Source organism: Python bivittatus, unplaced genomic scaffold (assembly GCF_059951505.1).
Source record: "Python bivittatus isolate LINGU-HERP-01145 unplaced genomic scaffold, Pbiv_v1 ctg000850_np1212, whole genome shotgun sequence".
Taxonomy (NCBI): Eukaryota; Metazoa; Chordata; class Lepidosauria; order Squamata; family Pythonidae; genus Python; species Python bivittatus.
The window spans coordinates 6,560,172-6,583,713 of NW_028277112.1; the positions used below are offsets into that span (position 1 = coordinate 6,560,172).

Below are 23,542 nucleotides of genomic sequence, written 5' to 3' on the forward strand. Positions count from 1 at the left end.
AGTTAGTTAGTTTGTCTTTACATTTTTGTTAGTTTTAGCTTTCTGTACTTGTATTTTTCTTTTGTGTGGAATTGTAATCCATACTGAGTGATCAAAGTAGGCGGTATACAATGTTTTATATAAATTAATACATTGCCTAAGATTGGAAGAAAAATAGTACATCCTAGTGACAGCCAAAATGAACAATTTTGGCCAAGCAAAGGACAAATGCTATGCAAAGACTCAGAAAATGCAAGAGTCAGCTTCAACTGGCTCTTCATTGAATACCTAAACTTGATTTATGACTATGAGGTTATACATTCACAAACTGAACAGGTTTATAATTTACACTTATATTATAAAATTACTGTATATACTATAAATATTAGAGATCCTCTGTCAGGTTTTATTGTCTGTTAAAATGTACTACATTTGCCACTTAATTCTATTGTGGGCTTACTGGGATATGAATTATCTTGGTGTTCAATTATGAGTAAATGTTTATTTAAAACTGAAAAGAACAATTAAAAATTATCTATTTCACAACACTAGAGAGTGATAGGTGGTTCCATATTTTTTAAAAAAAGACTTAAGAACTGGCCAGGAAATGGGCAAATTAGGCAAACTTTGCTCATCTTTAAGGCTGAATCTGGCTTGTTCAAGAAACAGTGGTTAACTGGGTTAATCTCTAAGGTGATTTTAGATGCTGGGCTGATACACTTATCTGTAATGGGACTGGAGAGTAATTAAAACTGTTCATGGCTATTTTGCTTTCTTTTTTCTATTGTCACACAGACTCTGAAAGAATAGGTGGTGTGCTTCTGTTAGTAAAAATATAATTTCTCTCTAGGAGATATAGTTATCTCTATGCAACTTTTACGCCATAGTCCCCATTTAACTCCACCTGTAACCATGAGTTTTTATGTCAAAGCCTGGGTTTGGATTTATTTTTTTCCTGCAAGTAAAGCTTTCTGAAGATACTCCATGGACTGACGCTTCATTTTTGAGTCTTATTGATGAGACTATGCTTTGTCACAATGCTATGAAGAAATTTCTCATCTTCATTCTTGTGGCATGACAACTGCTGACAAATTTCAACTCTTTGCCATCAGCATGCGAAGAACTTGTACAATCTTTCTGATATTGAAGAATCTCAATAGTATGACCCATACATTCCTATGAGATGCCAAGGTTGAGACCACTTTCCCTTTGAACAATCTGCCAATTGTCCTTAATCAGTTCATCAACCTTTCTCATATAAAATTTGTTGGTTGATGTCACAACTTATCCACTTTGTTCTTGATCACACAAATCAGTTCTTCTCAGTTCACCATCTTTACATTTTTTGGCCCAGCAACGCACAGTACTCACATCAACATAATCTTCACCATATCTTCACATGATCTTCCCATCAACAACCTTTCAAATGGAGGGCCTCCAGCAGGTAATAGTTCAATCACAATGTATTGCTTAAAGCAACCTGACAAATATTCACCATAGGCTTCCCTTTCACAAACAATCACAAAACAATTTTCTCACAGCAACTTCCCACCAATTGAAATGAAAGAATGGATGTGAAGGAACAGTTTCTAGCATATCAGTACTGCCACCTGTTAGCAACTGATAACATTACAGGTTTTATTTTTCAACATTTTATTTATTTATTTATATTTTGAATTTAGACACCGCCCATCTCAGAAGGAAGTGACTCTGGGTGGTTAAGGAAGTGACCCTGGGCAGTTCATCAGTAACATTTTAGGCCTTGCAATTAAGTCTCTTAAGTAATGCAGAAGAGTCAAAAGTTGTGAAGTAATATAATGCTATATACTTTTGTATTAATTGGTATTTCTGGTATTTTAGGGGAGGGCAGACGGGAAAATGAAGATTTAAATCCATAGTTCATATTCACAACTGCCACAGACAGAATGTGTTCTATATAATGATTTTTATACCAGCTTCTTAAAAAGAATATTCAAGATTCTGAAAGTTTTACAATGCTTTCTCTGATAAATGGTGATTTATCAGAGAAATCAAAAGATTACCAAAACAGGTAGCCGTAACAAATTAATTTGGAGTATGTGTGTATGTGTATGTGTGTGTGTATGTATGTGTATGTGTATGTATCATCAGAATCCTGAACAATATTGGAAAGAGTTCAGAAAACACTTTTTAGTATTACAGTTTAATAATTTATTACAATACTTCAATTTAGTGTACTTGATGCAATGAGATGCAATGGGTGAAATTTTTATAGTATTTATGTCAAATTATATACTTTGCATAATGTTGTAAAATGATGCAAATGAGGTAATCTTTGTCATTTGCACTAATAACATTGGTGTGGATGACATTCTCTGATCTGACTGAAAATTGGGAATAATGGACACTCTCTCTGCTTAAATGGCTTATTCAATCAAGATTTCATTGTTTTATTTTTGCATTATTACAAGGAATTGGGATATAACTAGTGTTGGAATTCATTTCTACATTGCGTCTGTTAAACAGAACTAAATGTGCTTGAATATAAGAAACTAAAATATAGTAGCTGCATTTTATTTAAAAATGCACTTTGACATTCAGCTTTCTTTAATAACAGCTTGCTACATTTTATTCATTATAAACAATTGTAAACAGCATCCTACATCTGTAAAAGAATATTCATCTTATGGTTTTTAGAGTCAATTCTGCAAACAAATGCCCTATATTTCCAATTAGTACGCTAGAAAAACTAATCCTATTGCATTTTCAGTCAGTGTCATAAAAATATTTGTATACGATGAAATTAGCATTCTATAATCTGTAACAAGCAGAGGATTTTAGAGTCAGAAAGCTTTCTCTAGAACAGTGTTTCTCAACCTCAGCTACTTCAAGATGTTTGGACGTCAACTCCCAGAATTCCTCAGCCAGCATGCTCTAGAATTAAATTCTTGAGCTGGTAATTAATTCCTTCTATTCTAACTAAATTAGAGTGGATTTCCTTGGTGGGATTAGTCTTGGGGGCATTCTTTTACAATGGTTGCATGTTTCTCATGCCTGGTCTTGTCCAGAAGGATGTGTTGGAAGACTATTTGACATCATGGATGTTGATCCACAGTGCCCCACAGGGTTCCTGCCTTGCCTCCCTTGCTTTTCAATATCTACATGAAACCACTGAGTGAAGTCATATGCAATTTTGGAAATGTGATATTATCAGAACATCAATGACACTCGACTCTGGTGCTCCTTACTATCCAATTTTGAGGAAGCAATGTTGCCTATGTTTAATAATGGGCTCTGTGAAATTAAATACAAACAAGGCAGAAGTGCTGTTGATAAATAGGAAAGTGGATTCAGAGACTGAAATTAAGCGTATTTAGGATGAGCTATACTCCCTCTATCAAGATTGTGGTGACCACAACGAGATGCATCTCGTTTGGAAGGATTTACCGTTAAGATTATTTTAGCATTTTATTGCTAATTTTAATTTGTATTTTTAATTTTTTATATCCTGATTTTTTAAAATTTTTAAAATTTTGTTAGCTGTCACAACAGCAGAAGGATAAATATATATCAAATAAATAAATAGTTTGATAATGAAATGAAAAGCTTGTTTCCCAACAAATATGATATTGCAAAATATAACCAGCTTTTCTTTGCCTAATAGCATTTTGAAGTATTGCCTGTATTAAACTGAAAAAGGGGAGGAAGGATGATAAAAAGAAAAAGAAAAAACTGAACAGGTAAGTCACAGGTAATTATCCAATTTCTTCATTTCTGCTTATATTATATTCTGCTCTCTTCCATTTCAATTCCAATTAGAGCAACCATAAAGACTAAGGAACATAATCATCTAGCCATCCATCACTTAGAAAGACTGAGGATGGAGATGATGACCTTCTTTAGTCTTTACAGTTAGCAATCTCTAACCATCAACACTATCTAGGTGATATTTAGGGGAATAAATGAGGGAAACCTACAGCTACAATTCTAAATACAAATATTATTTTTCTTTTTGATTCCCACTTTTTTCTCTAAAAAAGTCTGAATCAGTCTCCAAGTTACTGTTCTTGGAATATTTGGCAGCCAAGAAAAAAACCTTGCATCAAGATATAGATGCCTCCATACATATTAATTCTACTCCCAGGAACAACTGAGAAGACTAACTGATAAGGTGGCACCACAGAGAAATCCAGTAAGAGCTGTCATGATGCCATTCTATTCAAATCAAGGCAGTGGAGCAATTTCTGGGGTTGTACTTTGTTTCTCAGTGATCCAGGAGTCACCAAGAGGCATGGTTTTTCCTAGGTATTCTCCCATTTGAGAACTCATTGATCTAGATTATAAGTATTTGAGTAGAGTGTTATTTTTGCCATGCACAAAATATACTTCTATAATTTTTCAGAGCATTCAATTTAGAGTTATCTTGCTGCAGCCAGTAGAATGAATGCAAGCTGCTGATATCAGAATCTATGCCAAAATATTAATATTGTAGTTGATTTACATACTAACACAGAACTGTGAAATCATATTATGAACTTGTTTTCAAATAAATATATTAAGGATTGGAATATCTTGTCTTGATTTTAATCTTCAGTTCAAGAGAATAAATGACCATCCAATAATCATCTCGAGTTAATTCATGCTTGGATCAAGTCAAAGTCCTTCATAGCATAGGGCCTGGTGACTTGAGGGACTGCATATTCTGCCCATCCAATATTTCTGTCCATCTGGTGAGGTCAGCTAGAGTGATGCCAGCCCTGCAAGGTAGTCCAGACAAGAAGCACACCCAGAAATACTTCTAACTTTATTTTAGATGGCAGATGGCCTAGGGGCCTGATGGGGGCTTGCTTGTTGGAAATGGCTGGTGAGATAACTGATACTGCCTCCCCATCATCTTGAATTGCATATAGTCTTTTTATATAGAATTATTAGCTAATTTTAATAAGGATATTTATATTTTCATTGCTTTGCTGTTTTGGATTTTAATTGTGAGCTGCCCAGAGTCGCCCTCTGGGGGAGATGGGTGGCATATAGATTTAATTAATTAATTAATTAATTAATAGTAAGGTTACATTAACAGAATATTGCAAGTCTGAAAGTACATCTCTCCTCCCTCCCCCTCCTCACCTTTACAGTCCATGAAACTAGGGAGGGTCCCTCTAAGATGTTTGCCATTTCCACATTCCTTCTGAGGACTCAGCTCCTACTTGTCTGACCGTTGTCTAGTCTGTGGCTCTTCCACCTGTCTCCCAAGGTCATTCCCACATACCATTATAAGGGGTCATACTCCAGGTCCCATTGATTACGCAGTGTCATCTTGCAGGATCCAGAAAGTGTGCCTTCTCTATTATGGCTCTTGCTCTCCGGAATGGTATTCCCCCAGACATCCATACTGCTCCCACCTTACTGATTTTTCATAAATTGTTATAAAACCTGGTTGTTCTCCCAGGCTTAGGTTAGGATAGTGGTTGAGTCCTTTGATTTTTGGTATCTTTTGATCTTCACGTATTACGGGATTGGTCTTTCAGTCAGTTATGTTCTTTTTGTGTGTGTGTGTGTGTGTGTGTGTGTGTGTTGTTTTCTTTTTAATTCTCTTTTAATTGGGAGCTGCCCAGAGCCGTTGTGGAGTTGGGTAGTCTCAAAATTACAATATTAAATTACATTAAACCAGTGAATACAATGCAATTTCAGGAATTGCATCACATGACATATTTTATATAGTCTTTCTGTACAGAAATTCCAGACATATTTCAGAAATGGGAGTGCTGCCATTTTAATGCAAAGAGTGACCAGGAAACAACCTACTAAGGTTTAAACTGTCACTAAGGGGGAAAAAAATCATCTGTAGAAATCCAAATCATTGATGTACATGTATCACATATGCATACTAATTTGTCAGGGTCAGTGGCCAAGAACTCAGGATTCTACTGGGGAATGCATTCTCCATTTGGTCATTTATAGTGGCAACTATGAGTGTGTCATCTTCACTTATTGAACATCCACCATATTCAGTGGTTCCTGGCCACTGACAGTGCACATTACTGGTTTCTTGACAAGACTACCTCAACGTTTTATGGCTGAGTCTTTCTTTCTCCTCTCTCTGACTACTGATCTTGGTCCAAAGCTTTGTAATACACACTGTTCTGGGCCTCCCTTATTTTCCCCACGTTTCTTGCTATTACAGGGTTTCACACACACCCCAATAACTCTTGGTGCTGGTGTTCAAAGGCCCTGTGGTCAGCCATTCCCAACTCTCTGTCCTCACTCTTGTCTTGGTATGATCCTGTTTATACAACATGATCAACAGGACAGAGTTTTCTTCCCATTTCCTTTTCCATGCTGCTTCATCTCATTCGCATGCTTTTCAGGGTCTGGGTCCTTGATTATAGATTCCCCAGCTCCACGCATTCTTGCATGTATTTAATAAGGATTTGAATATTTACTCAATAAAGCAGACTGATTGGTGGAAGTAGTTATGAGCAGGTGCCAAGAATGGCAGTAGAGTCAAATATACTAAGTCAGAGAAGTATGTTTAAGATACAACCTAATTCTTGGGCTGTTCTCAAGTTCTATAACTACAGTGTATTAATATAGTGTGTTATTTAAAATAAAATCAGCGTTGCTTTTATGTACAAAGATGAAAGGTTAAGAGGATGACAGAAGATACAAATATACAACTTCTGAAATTATGTCATCATCCAAGTCAAGTTTTTGTTTGATCATTTTATGGTTTTATGGTTATGTTTTATAGTTACTGGGTTTTATTGCTGTTGTGAGCTGCCCAGAGTTGTTTAAGATGGGCAGCCATACAAATATTTTAAATAAATGAATAAAATCTGAGTAAGGTTCCTTCTTATATGAATCTGAACATGACAAATCACAAATTGAAAAGAGAAAAAGAATGATTAAAAATGACAAGGTTGTTTTAAAAATAAACTGCCAATATCTCAGAAATGTTAAGTATGGCATAGAAATAATTGCTGGGGAATCAAATTTTGATTATTAATTCATTTTAATGGGGAAAAATCTTTTTTTAGAAATGTATGATTACATTTATTTGAATTTTAACCCCTGGGCATTATTAACATTTACAGGCTGAAGAGTCATGCTAAGGTATAATAAATATATTCAAATTGTACAGTAGGTACCTGATAGCATTAGCATAATTCCAGTGCTTGCCAAATTAGTTCCCTGAACAGACTTTGTCTTCAAAGATCACACATTTTATCAAAGAACATTTGTAGCAGACACTGCCTTTAATAATCCTCTTTTTATTTTAACAAAACTCTAACACTATCCTTCCTCTTCTTTTTTAAGACATCTCTGCCTTCAGTTTACTATATGTATATCAACTATACTGAATCCAGATATCCTTTCTGCAAACAGAAGGAAACATGATGGAGTAGAAACACCTGCCAGAGGTAAAGGCCAGAAGTGATGTTTCCCCATTTGTCCACACGAATTCCTTTATTGTTTCAGAGTATCCAACAGACCAGTTATTTCTTAAGCAGAGGAACAAGGATGAGTAGATAGGAAAATTCATAAATTTCTACCAATCTCATTCTTCTGAATTCCTGAAAACTATGCGTTAAATTATATTTACAGTCATTTTTATCCACATATGACTTGTGGGAATGCACTATTTCTTTGTGAATCAATAGATGGTATTTTTATTTATTTATTTATATATATATATATATATATATATATATATATATATAAATAAATAAAAAAATAAATAAAAAAATAAAAAAATTTGTCACCGCTCATCTTGTTAAAAAGTAACTCTGGATGGTTTACACAAAAGATAAATATTGATTAAAAATACAATATAACATTAGTCCTAAATAAATAAGTATATTCCAAGGACTGATGGTCATCAGGGTGCCAGCCACCCCCAGGATTGATTAAAACTCTTCTTGCCCCATGCAAGCTGGCAGAGCCAGGTCTTTAGTTCTTTCTGGAAAGCCAGGAGGGTAGGGGCCTGCTGCACCTCTGGGGGGGGAATATTCCAGAGGGCGGGGGCAACAGCAGGGAAGGCTCTCCTTCTGGGCCCCACCAGCCGACATTCTTTCACTGACGGGGACCGTAACATGCCTTCTCTGTCTGACTAGGTGGGACGGGTTGATGTAATGGGGATGAGATGGTCCCTCAGGTAGCCTGGACCCATGCCTTGTATGGCTTTAAAGGTAATAACCAACACCTTGAATTGGACCTGGAAGCCAACTGGGACCCAATGCAGCTCCCACAGCAAGGTATTATATGTGCCAAACTTGGGGCACCCAAGATTGTCCACGCGGCTGCATTTTGAATCAGATGTAGCTTCTGGATACTCTTCAAGGGTAGCCCCACGTAGAGCACATTGCAATAATGTAAACAAGAGATGACCAGGGTGGGAGTGACTGACTGGAAGGCCTCCTGATACAGGAAACGGCATAACTGGCACACCACCCAAAATTGGGCAAAGGCCTTTCTGGCCATAATTGCCACCTGCTCCTCAAGCAAGAGTCATGAGTCCAGGAGGACCCCCAGATTATGCACAGGGTCTGTCTCGGGCAGTGAAACCCCATCCAAAACCAAAGATGGTAAATCCTTGGATGCACAGGGGCCTCCAATCCACAGCCACTGTGTCTTACCAGGGTTCAGCTGAAGCCTGTTGCACCCCATCCAGACCCCCACAGCCTCCAGGCACACAAAAGAGTGGTCACGGCATCACTCAAGTCACCCAGGATGGAGATGTAAAACTGGGTATCATCTGCATATTGATGATACCTCATCCCATGGTGGCAGATGATCTCACCCATGGTTTCATGTAGATGTTAAAAAGCAGTGGAGAGAATACTGAACCCTGTGGCACCTCACAATGGAAGGGCCGTGGGCTAGACCTCTCCCTCCCAAACAACACCAATTGGGATCGACCTTGGAGGAAGGAAGAGAACCAGCACGAAAGTGTGCCACCCACTCCCAACTCTCCAAGTCGACCCAAAAGGATACCATGGTCAATGGTACATTTTAGTTTTAAACTGATGGTAACTTGTGTGATTGTTTCTTATTTTTAAGACATAAAAACAATGACGGTGCAGTATGATAAAAGTTTAGTCTGGCTCAAGCTACATATTACTGTACAACTCAATATTTAATTAAGAGGAGCAAAAGAAAATATGGGTCATTTGGAACTTCATCTATCACACTGAATTTAGTGGATCATACTTCAAAAGAAATGTGCGTACAATTGCAACCTGAATCATTTTTAAAAATATGCCATTACCATGATTGGATACAGATTTGTTACAAAAGCATTTTCAGCCTTCCCCACTTCAGCCCAAAAGAACACAGCTAAAAAAAAACCTCAGCTGCTTTTTGAAGAAAAAGGTTTTTAATCTTCCTGGGAAGTGTCAAGTTTGATTAGATTATAGCATGGCTAAAGTGCTATTTTAGACATGTAGCCTTCCATATGCCGATTTATACATGCACTGTGTAATTAGTTTCATAAATTTTATCCCATCAGAATGACAAGGTGTCAGTGTTGGAGAGAATTTCAATGACCTAAGGAAAAGAAAGCTTTTAAGATCACCATTAGTCAGACATAGCAGATGAATGATAAGGGAATGCTAATTTTGCTGATAAGCATTTATGCTCTTTAAAAGAATATAAAACTGTATTTCAGGTCATGTTACCATTAGTCAATAGGTTAACCCAGTGTTTCTCAACCTTGGCAGCTTGAAGATGTGTGGACTTCAATTCCCAGAATTCCCCAGCCAGCTTGCTGGTTGGGGAATTCTGGAAGTTCAAGTCCACACATCTTCAAGTTGCCATGGTTGAGAAACACTGGGTTAGGCCTTCTCACTCTCACATCCCCCAGACATCATGGAATCTTTGCCATTGCTGACTGTGAATTCTGAGCGTTGCAATTCCAAGAATTCTCAAGAGTACATTGTTAGGGAAGAATGCAGTAGTTCCTGGGAGGGCTTTTTGTTTTATTTATTTAACATTTATATACTGCTTTACCCGATGAACTCTCTCAAGGAGGTTTATAATAAAACAACAATAAAATACATAATAAAATAATACTTAAAACAACAAAGTAAAATATACAATAAAACTTATTTATTAAAAAAAAATGGAGGGGGGCAGGGGAAAGAAAAGAGAATTTATTCTTCCAACATTCCTAGCAGGAAGTCCTGGGTGAAGAAGTAAGTTTTCAGCATGCTATAGCAGCTGCCCTCCAGATTTAAGGGGGAACAGCATTCCTCAGCATGGGCACCATCCCAAAAGAAGCTGGCAATACACACTGATAGCTACAGAGGTCTCCAGTGACAATTGTGACTATAGGAGAACCCCCAAAACTACTATTCTATATGATGGAGTACAGCCCCATTTAGATCAGGTTAACTCCCCAATTCCCAAACCAAGAAGCTACCCTCTGACAGATTCTGTCTTGTCAGAATTCCATTGTAATTTAGTGGCCCTCCTCCAACCTATCCCTGCATTCCATCCAACAAATTAATAAGACATTCCCACTAAATCTGGAGCTATTAATTTATTCTAAAACTAAAAATGTAAATCATGTTGGTACCACTTTGGCAGATTAAAGATGAGTCTTACAAAGAAAAAGGTGAACGCATATGTTCAAATTGGCAGTGGCAACACAAATTATTTTGTAGAGATAGATATCATCCTATCAAAGCAGTATGGCATCATTCCCTAATTATAAACGCAACATAGTCAAATATATTACACTGTAGGATGCCAAATTAAGTTGAAGGTAACAAAGAAAAACAACATGAAGAAAAATTACAAAACCATATGAATGTGTTCAACATAAATGTCAAACATTTCTAGTAATGAGAAGCATTTCTGAACATTCCCAAAAGTTAAAAGAAATATGAAGCAGATCAAGTTGTTTGGGTTAACCCTTAGGAGAAATCACACAAACACCCCATCAGTAAGATAATTATATTTCTATTGCCCTTTTGTATAAATTAAACCTTACTTCAATATAATTGCTATAACATAAGCACTGGGGGGAACCTACTGATCCATACTTTATGAGACACTTCATCCTGATCTAGAGCCCCTTGTGCATTGTATTAGGTTCAAAGAATAAATGCTGTTTACTTCAAGGGAGAAAGACACTCTATCTATGCACAAGTCTGGAATTTCAGCTCTGAGTGAAGGAAAGGAACTATACAGTGTTGCAAAGGGAAAGTGTCAATGGAAATGAAGAGGACAATCTATTACATCAAAGTAAATATTTTCTTGACAAAGTACATTTAATTGCTTGGAATAAGCAGACTTAAGTCTTGCTGAGGAGTGAAAATAAACAAACATTTTCTTATATTGTCTCTGCAAAATATAGTACTCTACACTGCCTAATCAGATAATGCTAATATCCTGGCCTTCATCAGCCCTAGTATATTAAAGATCAGCCAGGATGTGATACTCTTCAAATCACATGTCATTTGAAAGGTCTGCATGGGAATTTTGTCTAAAAATTAAGGTGTTCCACTACATCATAATTCACCTTACAATTGACATTTAAACCAACCTCTACAATTTTAAAACTGAAATGTTCTAATTAACCTGCAGCTAAGATACACAGCAATACTGGTGGGAGATGACAAAAGTCAAATGCTGTTGGTCCATCCAAGTGTTCCAAGAGCTGAATGGGACTTTGGCATAAAACTTTGGCATTAAAAGTTTAAAGTTTGGACAGAATCTCTGCCTGTTTTGTCGGTGCATAACTTTAACTGTTATGATGTAGACTCCTTATTGTCTTTGTTTTAGAACTGGCAAACAGATTTCAGAAGTAACAAGAGCCGCATACTTCCAGGGAAGCATGGCAGTGTTTAAAAACATACTCTTTTGTGAAGTGATACCCGAGCAGACAGCAGCCCTGTTTCATTGTGGGTTTTGCTTTGCACAAACATTTCAGACGCTTAGAAAGTTGTGAATTGCAAAGCCGCTTACTGACTGCCAAGATTATGAAAGCCAAAAAGAAAGGGGGGGGGAAGAGAAAAAGGGTAGCTGCAATTGTATATTTTTTTGTTTTTGGACATAGAAGCTTAAAAAAATCATTATTGTTGCAGAATACACTGCGTGCATTTTGGTTAAACAGATAATAATGGTTATAAAAAGAAATCCAGAACTGAATCATAGGTCCAAAATTATCCATATATGGAATTAGTCCATTGCAGTTCTTCAAAATACAGGCTCAGCTCTGATCTCAGACTATCATGAATGTAATAAGAAGTCCTCCAACCAGCAGGGAGCAAATGGGAGCCGAAATCGCCAATTCTGAAATGTCAGCACAAACTGCACAGCTGCATCTGAGCACAATTCAATGCAGCAGTTACTGCTAGTAGTAGTTGATGTCTTAAACAGTTTATAATACTTGTAACATTCTTAACATCATAAACTTATTTAAAGATAGAATTATTATATACAAATGATGATGATTTTATTTATTTTGTATAGTCTAGGACCAGAAAAAACCTAGGAAAGTAGTAGAGTAGTAGTAATAATAATAATAATAATAATAATAAAAATAATAAAAAAAAAAAATAATAATAATAATAATAATAATAATAATAGCAAGAACAGTTTAGCATGTATGTATGTGTGTATGAAGGCAGATAGATAGATAGATAGATAGATAGATAGATAGATAGATAGATAGATAGATGCATGCAATTCTTTTATTAATGAATATTTGTGAACATTTTTTCCAATGCCATATAGTGGTTAAAAAGCAAAAGCAATTCATACATGCAAAAAGAAATGGGGACAGAATGGTAATATTAACCCTTTGGTGGGGCTGCATTTGAATATACAATTCAAAAAGCTCCATATCAAAAATATAAAGCTGCAGAAAATATAGAAAAGGACAGCCAAATTTTCAGCAGGCCAAAGCTTTCTCTTTGACAAAGGTCTGATCTGAATTTTTAATCAGAAATAAACTGATTTCTCCATATCTTAAATTACAATTGAATACAATTACAAATGGTGAGGAAAAAAGTGGAAAAATGCTATTTTTTTCCTGCTGTAACAGCAGGATTCAGGGTACTCCACTCCTTGATAATATTGGAATAGAAGAACAGCCATCAATTGCAGTTTGGGCTATAGACTTGAATGGCCTTCACTCTAGAGACCCACAGATGCATTTGAGACTTCAACTCCCAGGAGCAGCAGTCACGATACATCTTGAATACCCCAAGTTAAGGAAAGCTGATCAAACTACTTTCAAGTTCAAAAATAATATGTCTCTGAAATGCCAGCAAAGGGGCTTCTAATTTCAAACCCTGCTTATGGGCTTCCCAAAAGTATGCCAATGAACACAGCTGGGACTAGACCAAGAATCAACAGGGTTCTTCTCATATAATAAAATCAACAGCAGCAGAAAGACCCAACCAGTTCACAGTAGTTGTGTGCTTAATTGCTTCAGTACTTTCATATTCTGAGTGACAAAATTTTATGAGAAAGGAAATTAAAACCTGAAAAACAAATTTGTTTTCAATAGGCAATCATCCTAAGTATATGTCAGTCCACTCCTAGTTGGTAGGATGTGGTCAATACCTATTTCTTAATCAATGAGATATGGGCAATAAGAAGTTTGCTTGCAAAGTAGTCTCTGGATTAGAGATCATAACTTGCACAGAGTAGTGTGAGCCAACAATCACAGACCTGTGACTCTTTGGTGAGCGTCGGCTTAGGAAATGGTCTGGTTGTTTCAACTACCCTGATTTAAACATATGTCTGTTATGCCTACACATGGCAAAGGAATTACTGTAATATAAATCTAAAACCATTATTTTTTTTTTAATTGTCAAGCGTGGATCATGGTTAAAGACAGACATGGAGAAAAGGAAGTGAAAGAGTAAAAGAAAGGAATGCTGTTACTGTTCTTCTATACAAAAGGAAAAGTGGTGAGAATGAAGCAAAAACTACAGGGGGATTAGTTTGTCAAGTATGCCTGGAAAGGCATTTGATGGAGTTCTAATTGAAAGGGAACAAAAGGTGACAATGAGAAAAATTTGGAAAATGCCTTGAAACTGATGGGATAAAGCAGTTGTACAGACCATGTTTTTGCTTTTCAGCAGGTCAGTGAGAAATGTATGAACATGAGAAAGTTACTGTACATCTCTTGATTTAGATGTACATCATACACATATGATAAAGTGAATAGCTTGAGTTATCACAGAATCATGAAATTGGAACAGACTTCAGAGGGCACCTAGTCCAATCCCCTGCTTGACGCAGGATCTGCTAATGTATTTGGGATAGATGATTCTCCAGCCTGTTTGAAGACCTCCAGTAAAAGAAGAAATTGAGTCAAAAATTAATGTGTGTTTAATAAATGTGGATGCAAAGTAATTGACCGGTACAAAAGAAGACAAAAGAAGTACATTGAGGTGGCTTGGTCATACAGAGAGAAAGAATGAAGACTGAAACGAAAAACAAATATAGGAAAGAAAAGCTCATGGCTCAAGGGGAACTAGGAGAAAATTATAGTTGGATGAGGTTGATGAGATCCTTGCAAAGGATAGAAAGGTATAATGAATGGTAATTGGGTAAACTAGTTTTAGCTAAATTTCAGCTCCCTTCCTTTATCTAATATCTTTAATTTCTTTGGATTACTATTTTTACTCCTTTTCCATGTGCTACAAAGCCTTGCTTATTTCAAAGGCAATAGTATGCTAGGTATGTATGTATGAGTATGCAAAGCATTTTTTCTTCCACTTCACTTTACAAAGGAATTTACCATTGCCAATTAAAATTTATGATAAAGAAGTGTGATTCATTTTCATTCTTTACTTCGCTTGTTTTTAGCTGTCAATTAAGAAATGAAACTTCAGAGGAAACTAAGATACAATTGTGTGAGATGTCAAATGTAGGCAATAAACTCAATATTCAAGGTTCAGGAAGCAAACAGTCATTAATATTCTACCCAACGAAGCAGGATAATAAGCAATATACTTATTGTTCATCCCACCCAGCAATGAACAATAGCACCTGCAGATTGCTTCCTGTCCGGGATAGTCAAATTGAGACTAATTATCACAAGGCAGTACTGCTTTTGAACAATTCAGTAAAATGAATTCATTAATAGAAAGGCCTATGGGTGCACACGTGATGGAGAGAGAAAATAACATGCTTTTGTTTGATCTCCTGAGACTGAATGATTTTTAGTCCAGGAGAAAAATATGTTGGTAATACTGGAAGAACAGCTTAGGATTGTTGATTAAGAAGGAAAGAAGCAATAAGTTTGCAAAGAGGATTGTCCTTGGAAAGAACAAGCAGCAGTTTGTTGCTAATTTTAAAAGTTTAATGTGGGCTCATGTATGGGAATAAACCATTTTTACAATGGGCTACACTATTTCTTGATTAATGTAAGATTTTCAGGCTTTACTCAAATTCTACTCATTCAGAAAAAGAGAGCTAAATTTGGTGACTGATTTATAAGCATTAGTTGCCTATACTTTGATTGCACTGTGGAGTATAAAAGATGAAATCTTGGTACTTCTAATTATTTTTTAGAAATATTTTTTGTCTTTCCTATTGCTTATAATTGATGGGAAAGACTTATCTATATATTTGCATTAATTTCTTCAGTAAATGCTATACCCCTCTGAATCATTATGAGAATCATTATGAGAAGAAGGAAATCGGATTCTCCTATTTAACATAAAATGACAGCATCAGCAGGGTGTCCTTCTACTTTATAATCCCCAACTTGACATGCAATGACATTATCCCACAGAAGGCAAAGGCAAATTATAATTCTTGATGTAATTACAGGTTTAATGGGAGGGGGAACTGTTACGGGCAAAGCAATCCTTTCCACCAGGGTCTTTCTATGAATACAAATGGAACAAACAAAATCTAAACTGTGATGCAGCCTCAAAGAGACAATTCATAATTATGTATTATATATGTATAGCCAAGCTTACATTTTGGATTTTTGTTATCGATGACTGCTTTGAATCTCAAAGAAAAAAAACCTGCCCGTCTTTTATATTTTTAAAAGGAGGAGAAAGACAATATTCTGAACTTTAATAAATTCTTTGCTTGTGGAATCCTCAAAATCTATTAGGGAATATTTAAATCTTTTAAAAATTAAGGAACTTCCCACAAATCTATGGTCTGCAGTTTCCAACTGATAATGACAACCTTAACATTTCAATAGACTAGGATAAATTACTATGAATAATATTAAATTAACACATTGCTAAATCCTGCCCTCTTACACATTAGAGCAAATGTGTCTGAAGGAAATGTATCTAAAGAGCTTTTATGGTAAGCTAATATATCTTTCAGACAGGTAACATTTTTAAAATGTATCTAACAGGAATACTTCAAAAATGTAGATGAAACATGTCTACTCTCAAAACTTTGTATCTTTTTAATTCTGCAGGAAAATAAAACTATTAGAAGCTTCCATATTCTACAAACAAAAGCAATATAGCAGTGCAAGAAATTAGGCATGGTTCTTCTGTGTGGGAAGATTTAAAGCAATGTACTTACTGCACTGTTTTCTCTCTCTTTTTTTAAGGATTAGGATATGACAAACATCATATTCCCTTTCACAGTTTCAAGCAAGAGAGATTTGCAAGCTTAACTTTCTCCTTACACCCTCAGATTATTCTAAACAAGGCCTTTTGAAAGTGAACTAGAATCTCCTTTCACCTTTGTTTTTCCTCCCCTAGACAGCACTGACAGAACAACAGGACACAATTACCATTTACAGCACTATGTTCTCCTATAACAACTTGAAATGTGATCACCCTATTCAAAGTACCAGATAAGCAATCTATAAGTACATCCAAAAATTAGCAAAAGACTAAGAAAAGCCAGTTTGGTGTAGTGATTAAGGCACATGGCTAGAAAGCAGAGACCATGAATTCTAGTCCTGACTTTGGCACAAAGCCAGCTGGTTGACCTTGGACCAGTCACACACTCTCAGCCCTAGGAAGAAGGCAATGGCAAACCACTTGAGTCAACAGTGACTCGAAGCCTACCCCCTAAAAAAAAAAAAAGACTAAGAAGAGGGGGATTATTTCCACTGTTGTCCTGAGTATTATTTTTTATCCTTCTGGTTATAAAACATTAAAGAGAAGTTGTAGAAGCCTCCAATGCCAGAATGTACAGATGGACTGTTCATTAAAAAAAAGTACCAACTAGCTTCAATCTCTCCACATGCTGAAGTGCAGCCAATGAAGACTGTTCATATCGTACAATATATTTCAGTAACTCTATTTAATAAATATCAGACATTCCAATAGCACTGAGGCTGCAGCACTGCAAATGGAAATTTAGCAAAATGTGCCTGTCCCCCTCCTGCTTCTTCATATTGATCATCCTCTCCCCATAGCTGCATAGCAAGCCCCAAACACTAAGGATGGCCATCCTGGTTAAAGAACATTCTGTAATATTAACTATTTTAAACTTTCAAATATAATTAGACTAAAAACATATTGTCAATGTGCATTAGTGATACATTTATTTATCAGAAATTTTATATCAGTTTAACATAAAAGTAGCTTTAATTTCTATAGGCATCACTAATAGCCCAGGCATCTTTGAATTTATTTTTTATTATGTATTAGCCTGCCTCATTCTTTCCACCCTAGGTGGAGTATATGGGAGCTGAAGTCCAGAATTTTGGAGAACATCAAGTTGAGAAAGACAGACTGACAAGGAACAGCATTCCATAATGAAAATGTAGCATATTTATAGTAGTGCTCAGCTAATAAATATTTTTAAATATATATTTTTGTATCACCATTTTCAGTAAGCAAATATTTCTATTTGAGTATTTAAATTTAAGGACCAGGATTAAGAACCAAGAACCCCTAATTTAGAAAACATTGCATTTTTCTTATTGATATTAAAAGCAATTTTACTGGTTGAAATATTATTTTTGGATTTTTCTTCCTATAGAAATAAGCCCAATCCAGAGGCCTTTTAAGACAGCTACATTCTGAGCCTCATTGTTACTGTGCATCAAGAGATGCTATGGCACAGTTGCTAATAGCAACTCCTCCATGGGGAAACTAAGCATCGATCCATTTGCATGAGTCAGCCAAATTAATCTAACCTCCTGCCTCTTTGTCTCCATTTTCTTTCTTGCCAAGAGTAATAAATATAAAAACTAACATTGAAGACGTCAGCTATGTTAACGGGAGAGAGATCCAGAGTCCTTGCAATATTCTGTGATTAATAGAGCTCTTCCAAAACTCATAAACTTTAATCCATTCTCTCCAAAGTATTGCAGAGTTGCATTTGTTTTCAAAACTGAGCAAATTTCAAAGCTTACAAAACTGCTGTGCAGTTGAGTATTGAACGTTTCAGTACTGGATAGATGTGAAACTTGTTGCTTGATTTGATTAAGGGATTAACCACTAGGCAAATGTCTGCTCAGAACAGATGTTTAAAGAAAATCTTAAAATTCAGGTAGGTCTATATGGGCACTTATGCCATCAGTATCAAAACCAATACCATGAATTGGAGAAGGTTAACAAAATCTACTGAGCACAACATGAAGGAAAATTCAACACAGAGCAAATATTCAGGATATTAAGGATACAACTAAAGGTTACAAAAGAACAAACCATCTAAACTCACTGGGGAATGAGTTCTTTGACTAACTGACACAAGCACAAAGATGTGCTGCTAAGTCTATAAAAACCACATTGTGGAATATGGAGTAAAATTTCAAATACTGGACACAGTGGCTATGCGGAGTCATATCAGTGCTTGCTAACTATTGAACATGTTAACTATTTTTGTAAAGAAAGGCTATAAAACGGTCGTATCTTTAAAGTACTACTTCCTATTACTCTTTGTTTAACTGATATAGGATTAAATAATTTTAATATCCAATAATGGAATAATCTAGACTAACTTCAGGTCATCTAGCCACTGTCTAAATACCTCCCTGTACTGCTTAGTTTAAATCTTACTATTCTAAACTATCATGCCCTTAATCTTACTTTATGCATTTGAACAGAAACAGAGATTTGCATTATTTTAGTTCTTGTACAATGATTTTAAGAGTACAGGTTTTAATTAAAGTGAAAAAAGTGAAAGTTGCTTAGGAAATAATTATTTAATAAATAACTGAAAATCCATGTCTTCTGCATGGATTTGGAATCTTAGATATATTCCAAGAGAGTTGTATCTCAGGAAGCTTCTGTGTTTTCTTCTGTATCAGGTAAAGTTTAATATAACTAATGTGGGATCTACAGCAGACGTATTATATTTACATCTGTGTACCCTGAATTCCCATTATGCAGAGGCCAAGTATTTTGGATCAAGTCTATGTCTCTAATGATCTTATCCTAAAAATGACTCTGCCACCACATACATTCTTTCTTGAGAGGCAAAGAGGTATGCAGGCTTTCCCTAATCTCATACCTCTAGAGATGTTGCATTGTAAGAGCCAGCATCTCCAGCCATTAGAGCCGGAAGCTGATGTTTTCTCCCACCATTGAATTCTGTGTTGATTCTGTACCTGAATAAAGACCTAGCAGTATAAAGCTGAGGCTGTACATGCAATACAACAAGGTGGCAGAGTGGACTGAATCACTGCAGACTTCAGTCCCTCCTTTCCCCAAATTTTAATAAATGGTGGGAGAATTTTATTCCAAAATTTATTTTTATCTACAATGAAAACTGGAATATTCTTATCAAACTGAAAACCTGAAACCTCAGAGGCTGTCTGCCGTATTTTTTTCTGAACACTGAGGCACAAAACCATGAAAATTATAGTGTAAACCTAGAATACGCTAAGTTCCCATTAATTAACAAAGCCTCTCCTTAAACTCAGGAAAAAGAGATAATCCTAACCTCACTCATTTTATATTACCTCCCACTCACTGCTGTCTTCACCAACCCCAATTTTAAGTGAGGCTTCCAGCTACTAAAAGTTTGCCCACTCAAATCTAAAATAGGATGCCCCATTACTATCACCGCATTCTGCTGTGATTATGCTAAGAAAACTTTATTCAGTAAAATCCTCTCTGAATCCTTCCTAAAAGAAGAATGATTTCTGTATGTTTTGATATGATTGTATAATACGTCAGCGCACATTAGACTTTGAACACGTTGGATATGTGCAAGGACTTGAGAAGCAGTTTATTTAACTTGAGCATCTGATCTGGATAAATACGTAACCCTTTATATAGGAGACATACAAACTTTGCTTAAAATTAAGACTGGACATAGAAAAGTAACAAAATAGTAATTCATTGCTAGTAATATCTACACATTTTTGAAGCCAAGATCCAAGAGCTTTTGTGATATAAAAGGAATTATAACCTACTCTGATCTCATAGAAACCTACTGTGCCACAGTGTTTTAAATTAATCTATACCATATACAGGCAATAAGAGAAAAATAAGCCTCACCTCTCACATCAGGAGAGAATCGAGCTGAATGGCGAGACACAAAAAGTTTAAGTTCTTGATCCAAGTTGCATTCAATGAGGTTTGTGTCCCATGATCGGATACCTAGACATCAAAACAAAATAAACATTTGGTCAGGGATAAGTACAGAAGTATTAATTATTATTGTTGGCTTTCTTTCCCCATTTACCTCCAGGAGCTCAAGTTGGCAATCTTAGCATACTTCCTCCAATTTCCCCCACAAGGTAGGTTAGGCTGATAGACCAGCCCAAAATTACTAGGCTTTTCCTACAAGCGTTGGGATAGAGTGAGGGTGGACCCAGTAAAGTTGTATGTGGATGCTGTGTGTGTGTGTGTGTGTGTGTGTGTGTACTTTTGGGAGTGCTCAGAGTTTCTGTGATGGTTTTTATGCTTTTTACTGTTTTTATTGTTGTTTGTAAGACATCTAGTGCATAAGATGGGAAGCTATATGAGTCTTTTTAATAAATAAATACAGTAATTAAATTCAGTGCCTGAAGACAGGTTTGAATGTGGGTCCCCTAGTCCAACACCTTAGTCACTCTCAGATTTTCTTTAGGTGTGGATACATTTAGATTTTATTTTTCAAAATAAAGCTGCCAACTCTCTGCTCTAAAATATGATGTTTTTTAAATCAGTTTTCTAATTCCCCTTTTCCAATTCAATCCTTTAACTCTCAGACTCCAATATATCTTAGTACGTTAGTTATTGATTTTATTTAGAACTCCAGTCCCAGCAAGGCCACCTTTTTTTACTAGTGTTATTGTTAGAGAGCAAGATTATGGGATGCCAATGTGGGATTTACAAAAGGCTGATGTAGCCAACCAATTTGCAACATGCTATAAAAATACATAACTGTTATATGCTCTTGTAAAAAACACTTGCTCCAAATTCTTATTATGAATTCATGTGTGCATTTGAAAACTAGGATTCCTTCTCCTTACAGCGGCACTCAACCACATTACAAAAAGTAACAAAGATTAAAATAATAATCTACATCATTACAATCACAGAATATGCATCACTACAACAACTACAAACAACACAAAGAAACAAAAATGAAGAAATCCTCTCCACAAATGAAAATGAGTGAAAGAACTGAGCCAGGAAAGACTGATATAAAATTTGGAGGGGTGGTGGTAGTAGGATAAAGATGGGAACCTCTTTCAGCTCAGGACAAACACTTTGACAGCAGTGACCAGGATTGTCCCCCAGAACCGGCACTCATCAGTGTGCTGCTCAGATTTATGTGCACAGCTTATACATACAGTATATACCAAAACTTTTTGTGCAGATATGTTTACTTGGAATTTCAAAAACATGTTGTGATCCTGCCCAATTACCAAACAGCTACCCTGGGAGTCATAACCTGTTACAAAGCACCACTGATCAGAACGCTACCTGCCACCTTCTCCACAAGATGCTCCTCCCTGGAGAAGTTTGCCCTTTTTGTGGTAAGCAGGCACAAAAATGCCCATCTTTCTTATTTTCTAAGGAAGCACGCAGGGCTCTGACAGCTCGCCTTCCATACCTCAGTACTACTATCACTCAGGGCCTTCCACCAACAGCTGTATTAATCTCTGTATGATGGAGGTAGGCAGTATTGTTCAACAACGATCCTCTTCATCTCTCACCATTGTCTTAAAGGAGTCCATGTATTTGCACCAATAGAAAGCACCAGCTCTATAAAACCCGTTTATCTGGTCTCAGCAAACTGTCCCATCAGGTAACACTGGTCTCTTCTCATTTAACCTTACATTTGCCTTGTATTGCCTCACTTTTCTCTATCTCATCTATAGAGATGAATATTAACTTTATGGCAGCCTCTCACAAACCATCAACTTTTAATCCAGCCAGCCATGGTGCCTATTTATTTATTAATTCTTGGATTCCACCAACCCCCTTCCTTTCCCCAGGATCTCAGAACAGAATACATAGCATTCTCTCCATTTTTAACCCCAAAACAACCACCTTTTGAGATAGGCTGGATTAAGAGAGAAGAATGGGATACAGATGTTGTTTTGTTTTCTGCATAAGGTTAAGATGCATAGTACCCAGGGCCAGTTACGTTATTTAGGTACATAAAGCAGAAAAGGCCACAGGCCCTTTCCTCATATCTGCGAGTAATAATATAACCAATTAAATAACTAACCATTTGCTGCCTTTACATGACCCACATAAAGCCTTCTGCCTGAGGTAACTGCTTCACTCAACCCAAAGGTACAGTTGTCCTGACCACACCCTTTAGCCTGTGTCAACTTACTGTATCCAGCACACAACATTATTCAGCGGATTTTCTATACACTAATAAATCTAGCAATATTATGGATTCCCAGCTTACAATCAGCAGGGCTGATATAAATGAAACTAAATATGGGAGCCGAGCCAAGAAGATATATTGATGCTTCCTTTTAAAGTCTTGAAAATTCTGAGTTTATATTTCTACTTAAATAGTAGTAAACACAATTCAATGTGTTACACTGGAGCTTTTTACAGCAAGGTATTATAATTTAAAAGAATATTATTTGTTTACATGATACAGGTACAAAATATTACATGCATGTAATCATTGATAATTATTAAAATAATGTTTGTTTTAAAAAGCTTACAAGCAAAATAAATGCAAATATTTTGAAGCAAGTCTAGATTAACTGGATCAGTTTTTAAAAAGGTCATCTGCTTCCCCCCTCCCCATCCATTTTATTGGCTCTGCCAATAACAGAAAGTGAATTCATCTGCAAGCCTGTATGCACGTAACATTTATACTCTGGACCTGAACAGCAGGTATCAGGTAATTAAAAGGGAAGGAACCACCAACAGCACAGTAATAGCAGGAGGATAGGCCTGTATAATATTTTTCTGGCTGGGGCTGTATTTGGCCTTTGAGTGGTCTATGCGGGGTGCGGTGGGCTGCCCTCCCAAAAGTAGATAGGATAGAACAAAAATTTCATTTGACCTCATTGAATTGAATTGAAATTGACTAACTAAATGAAATTACAGTTTATATAGTTGCTTCCCAATTTTTTTTCCTTCTGTTGCATTTAAAATTTTGATAGTAACTTTGGAAGAGCTCTGAGGGCCAAACCCAAGGATCTTGGGAGCCTCAGGTTGTATATCCCTGCAGGAGGAGTTTCAATGGGGTCAGAAAACCACCACTGCTT

The 23,542-nt window shown here is 36.2% G+C and overlaps 1 protein-coding gene across 1 annotated transcript in view; it reads right to left on the bottom strand.

Moving 5' to 3' along the window:
- MAP1B (microtubule associated protein 1B) overlaps positions 1 to 23,542 on the bottom strand; it is a 68,728-nt gene that overhangs the window by 39,382 nt on the left and 5,804 nt on the right. Inside the window, exon 2 of the mRNA XM_007422571.3 lies at positions 20,367 to 20,468. Coding sequence (XP_007422633.1) covers positions 20,367 to 20,468 — 102 coding nt within the window. The remainder of the gene's footprint in view (positions 1 to 20,366; positions 20,469 to 23,542) is intronic.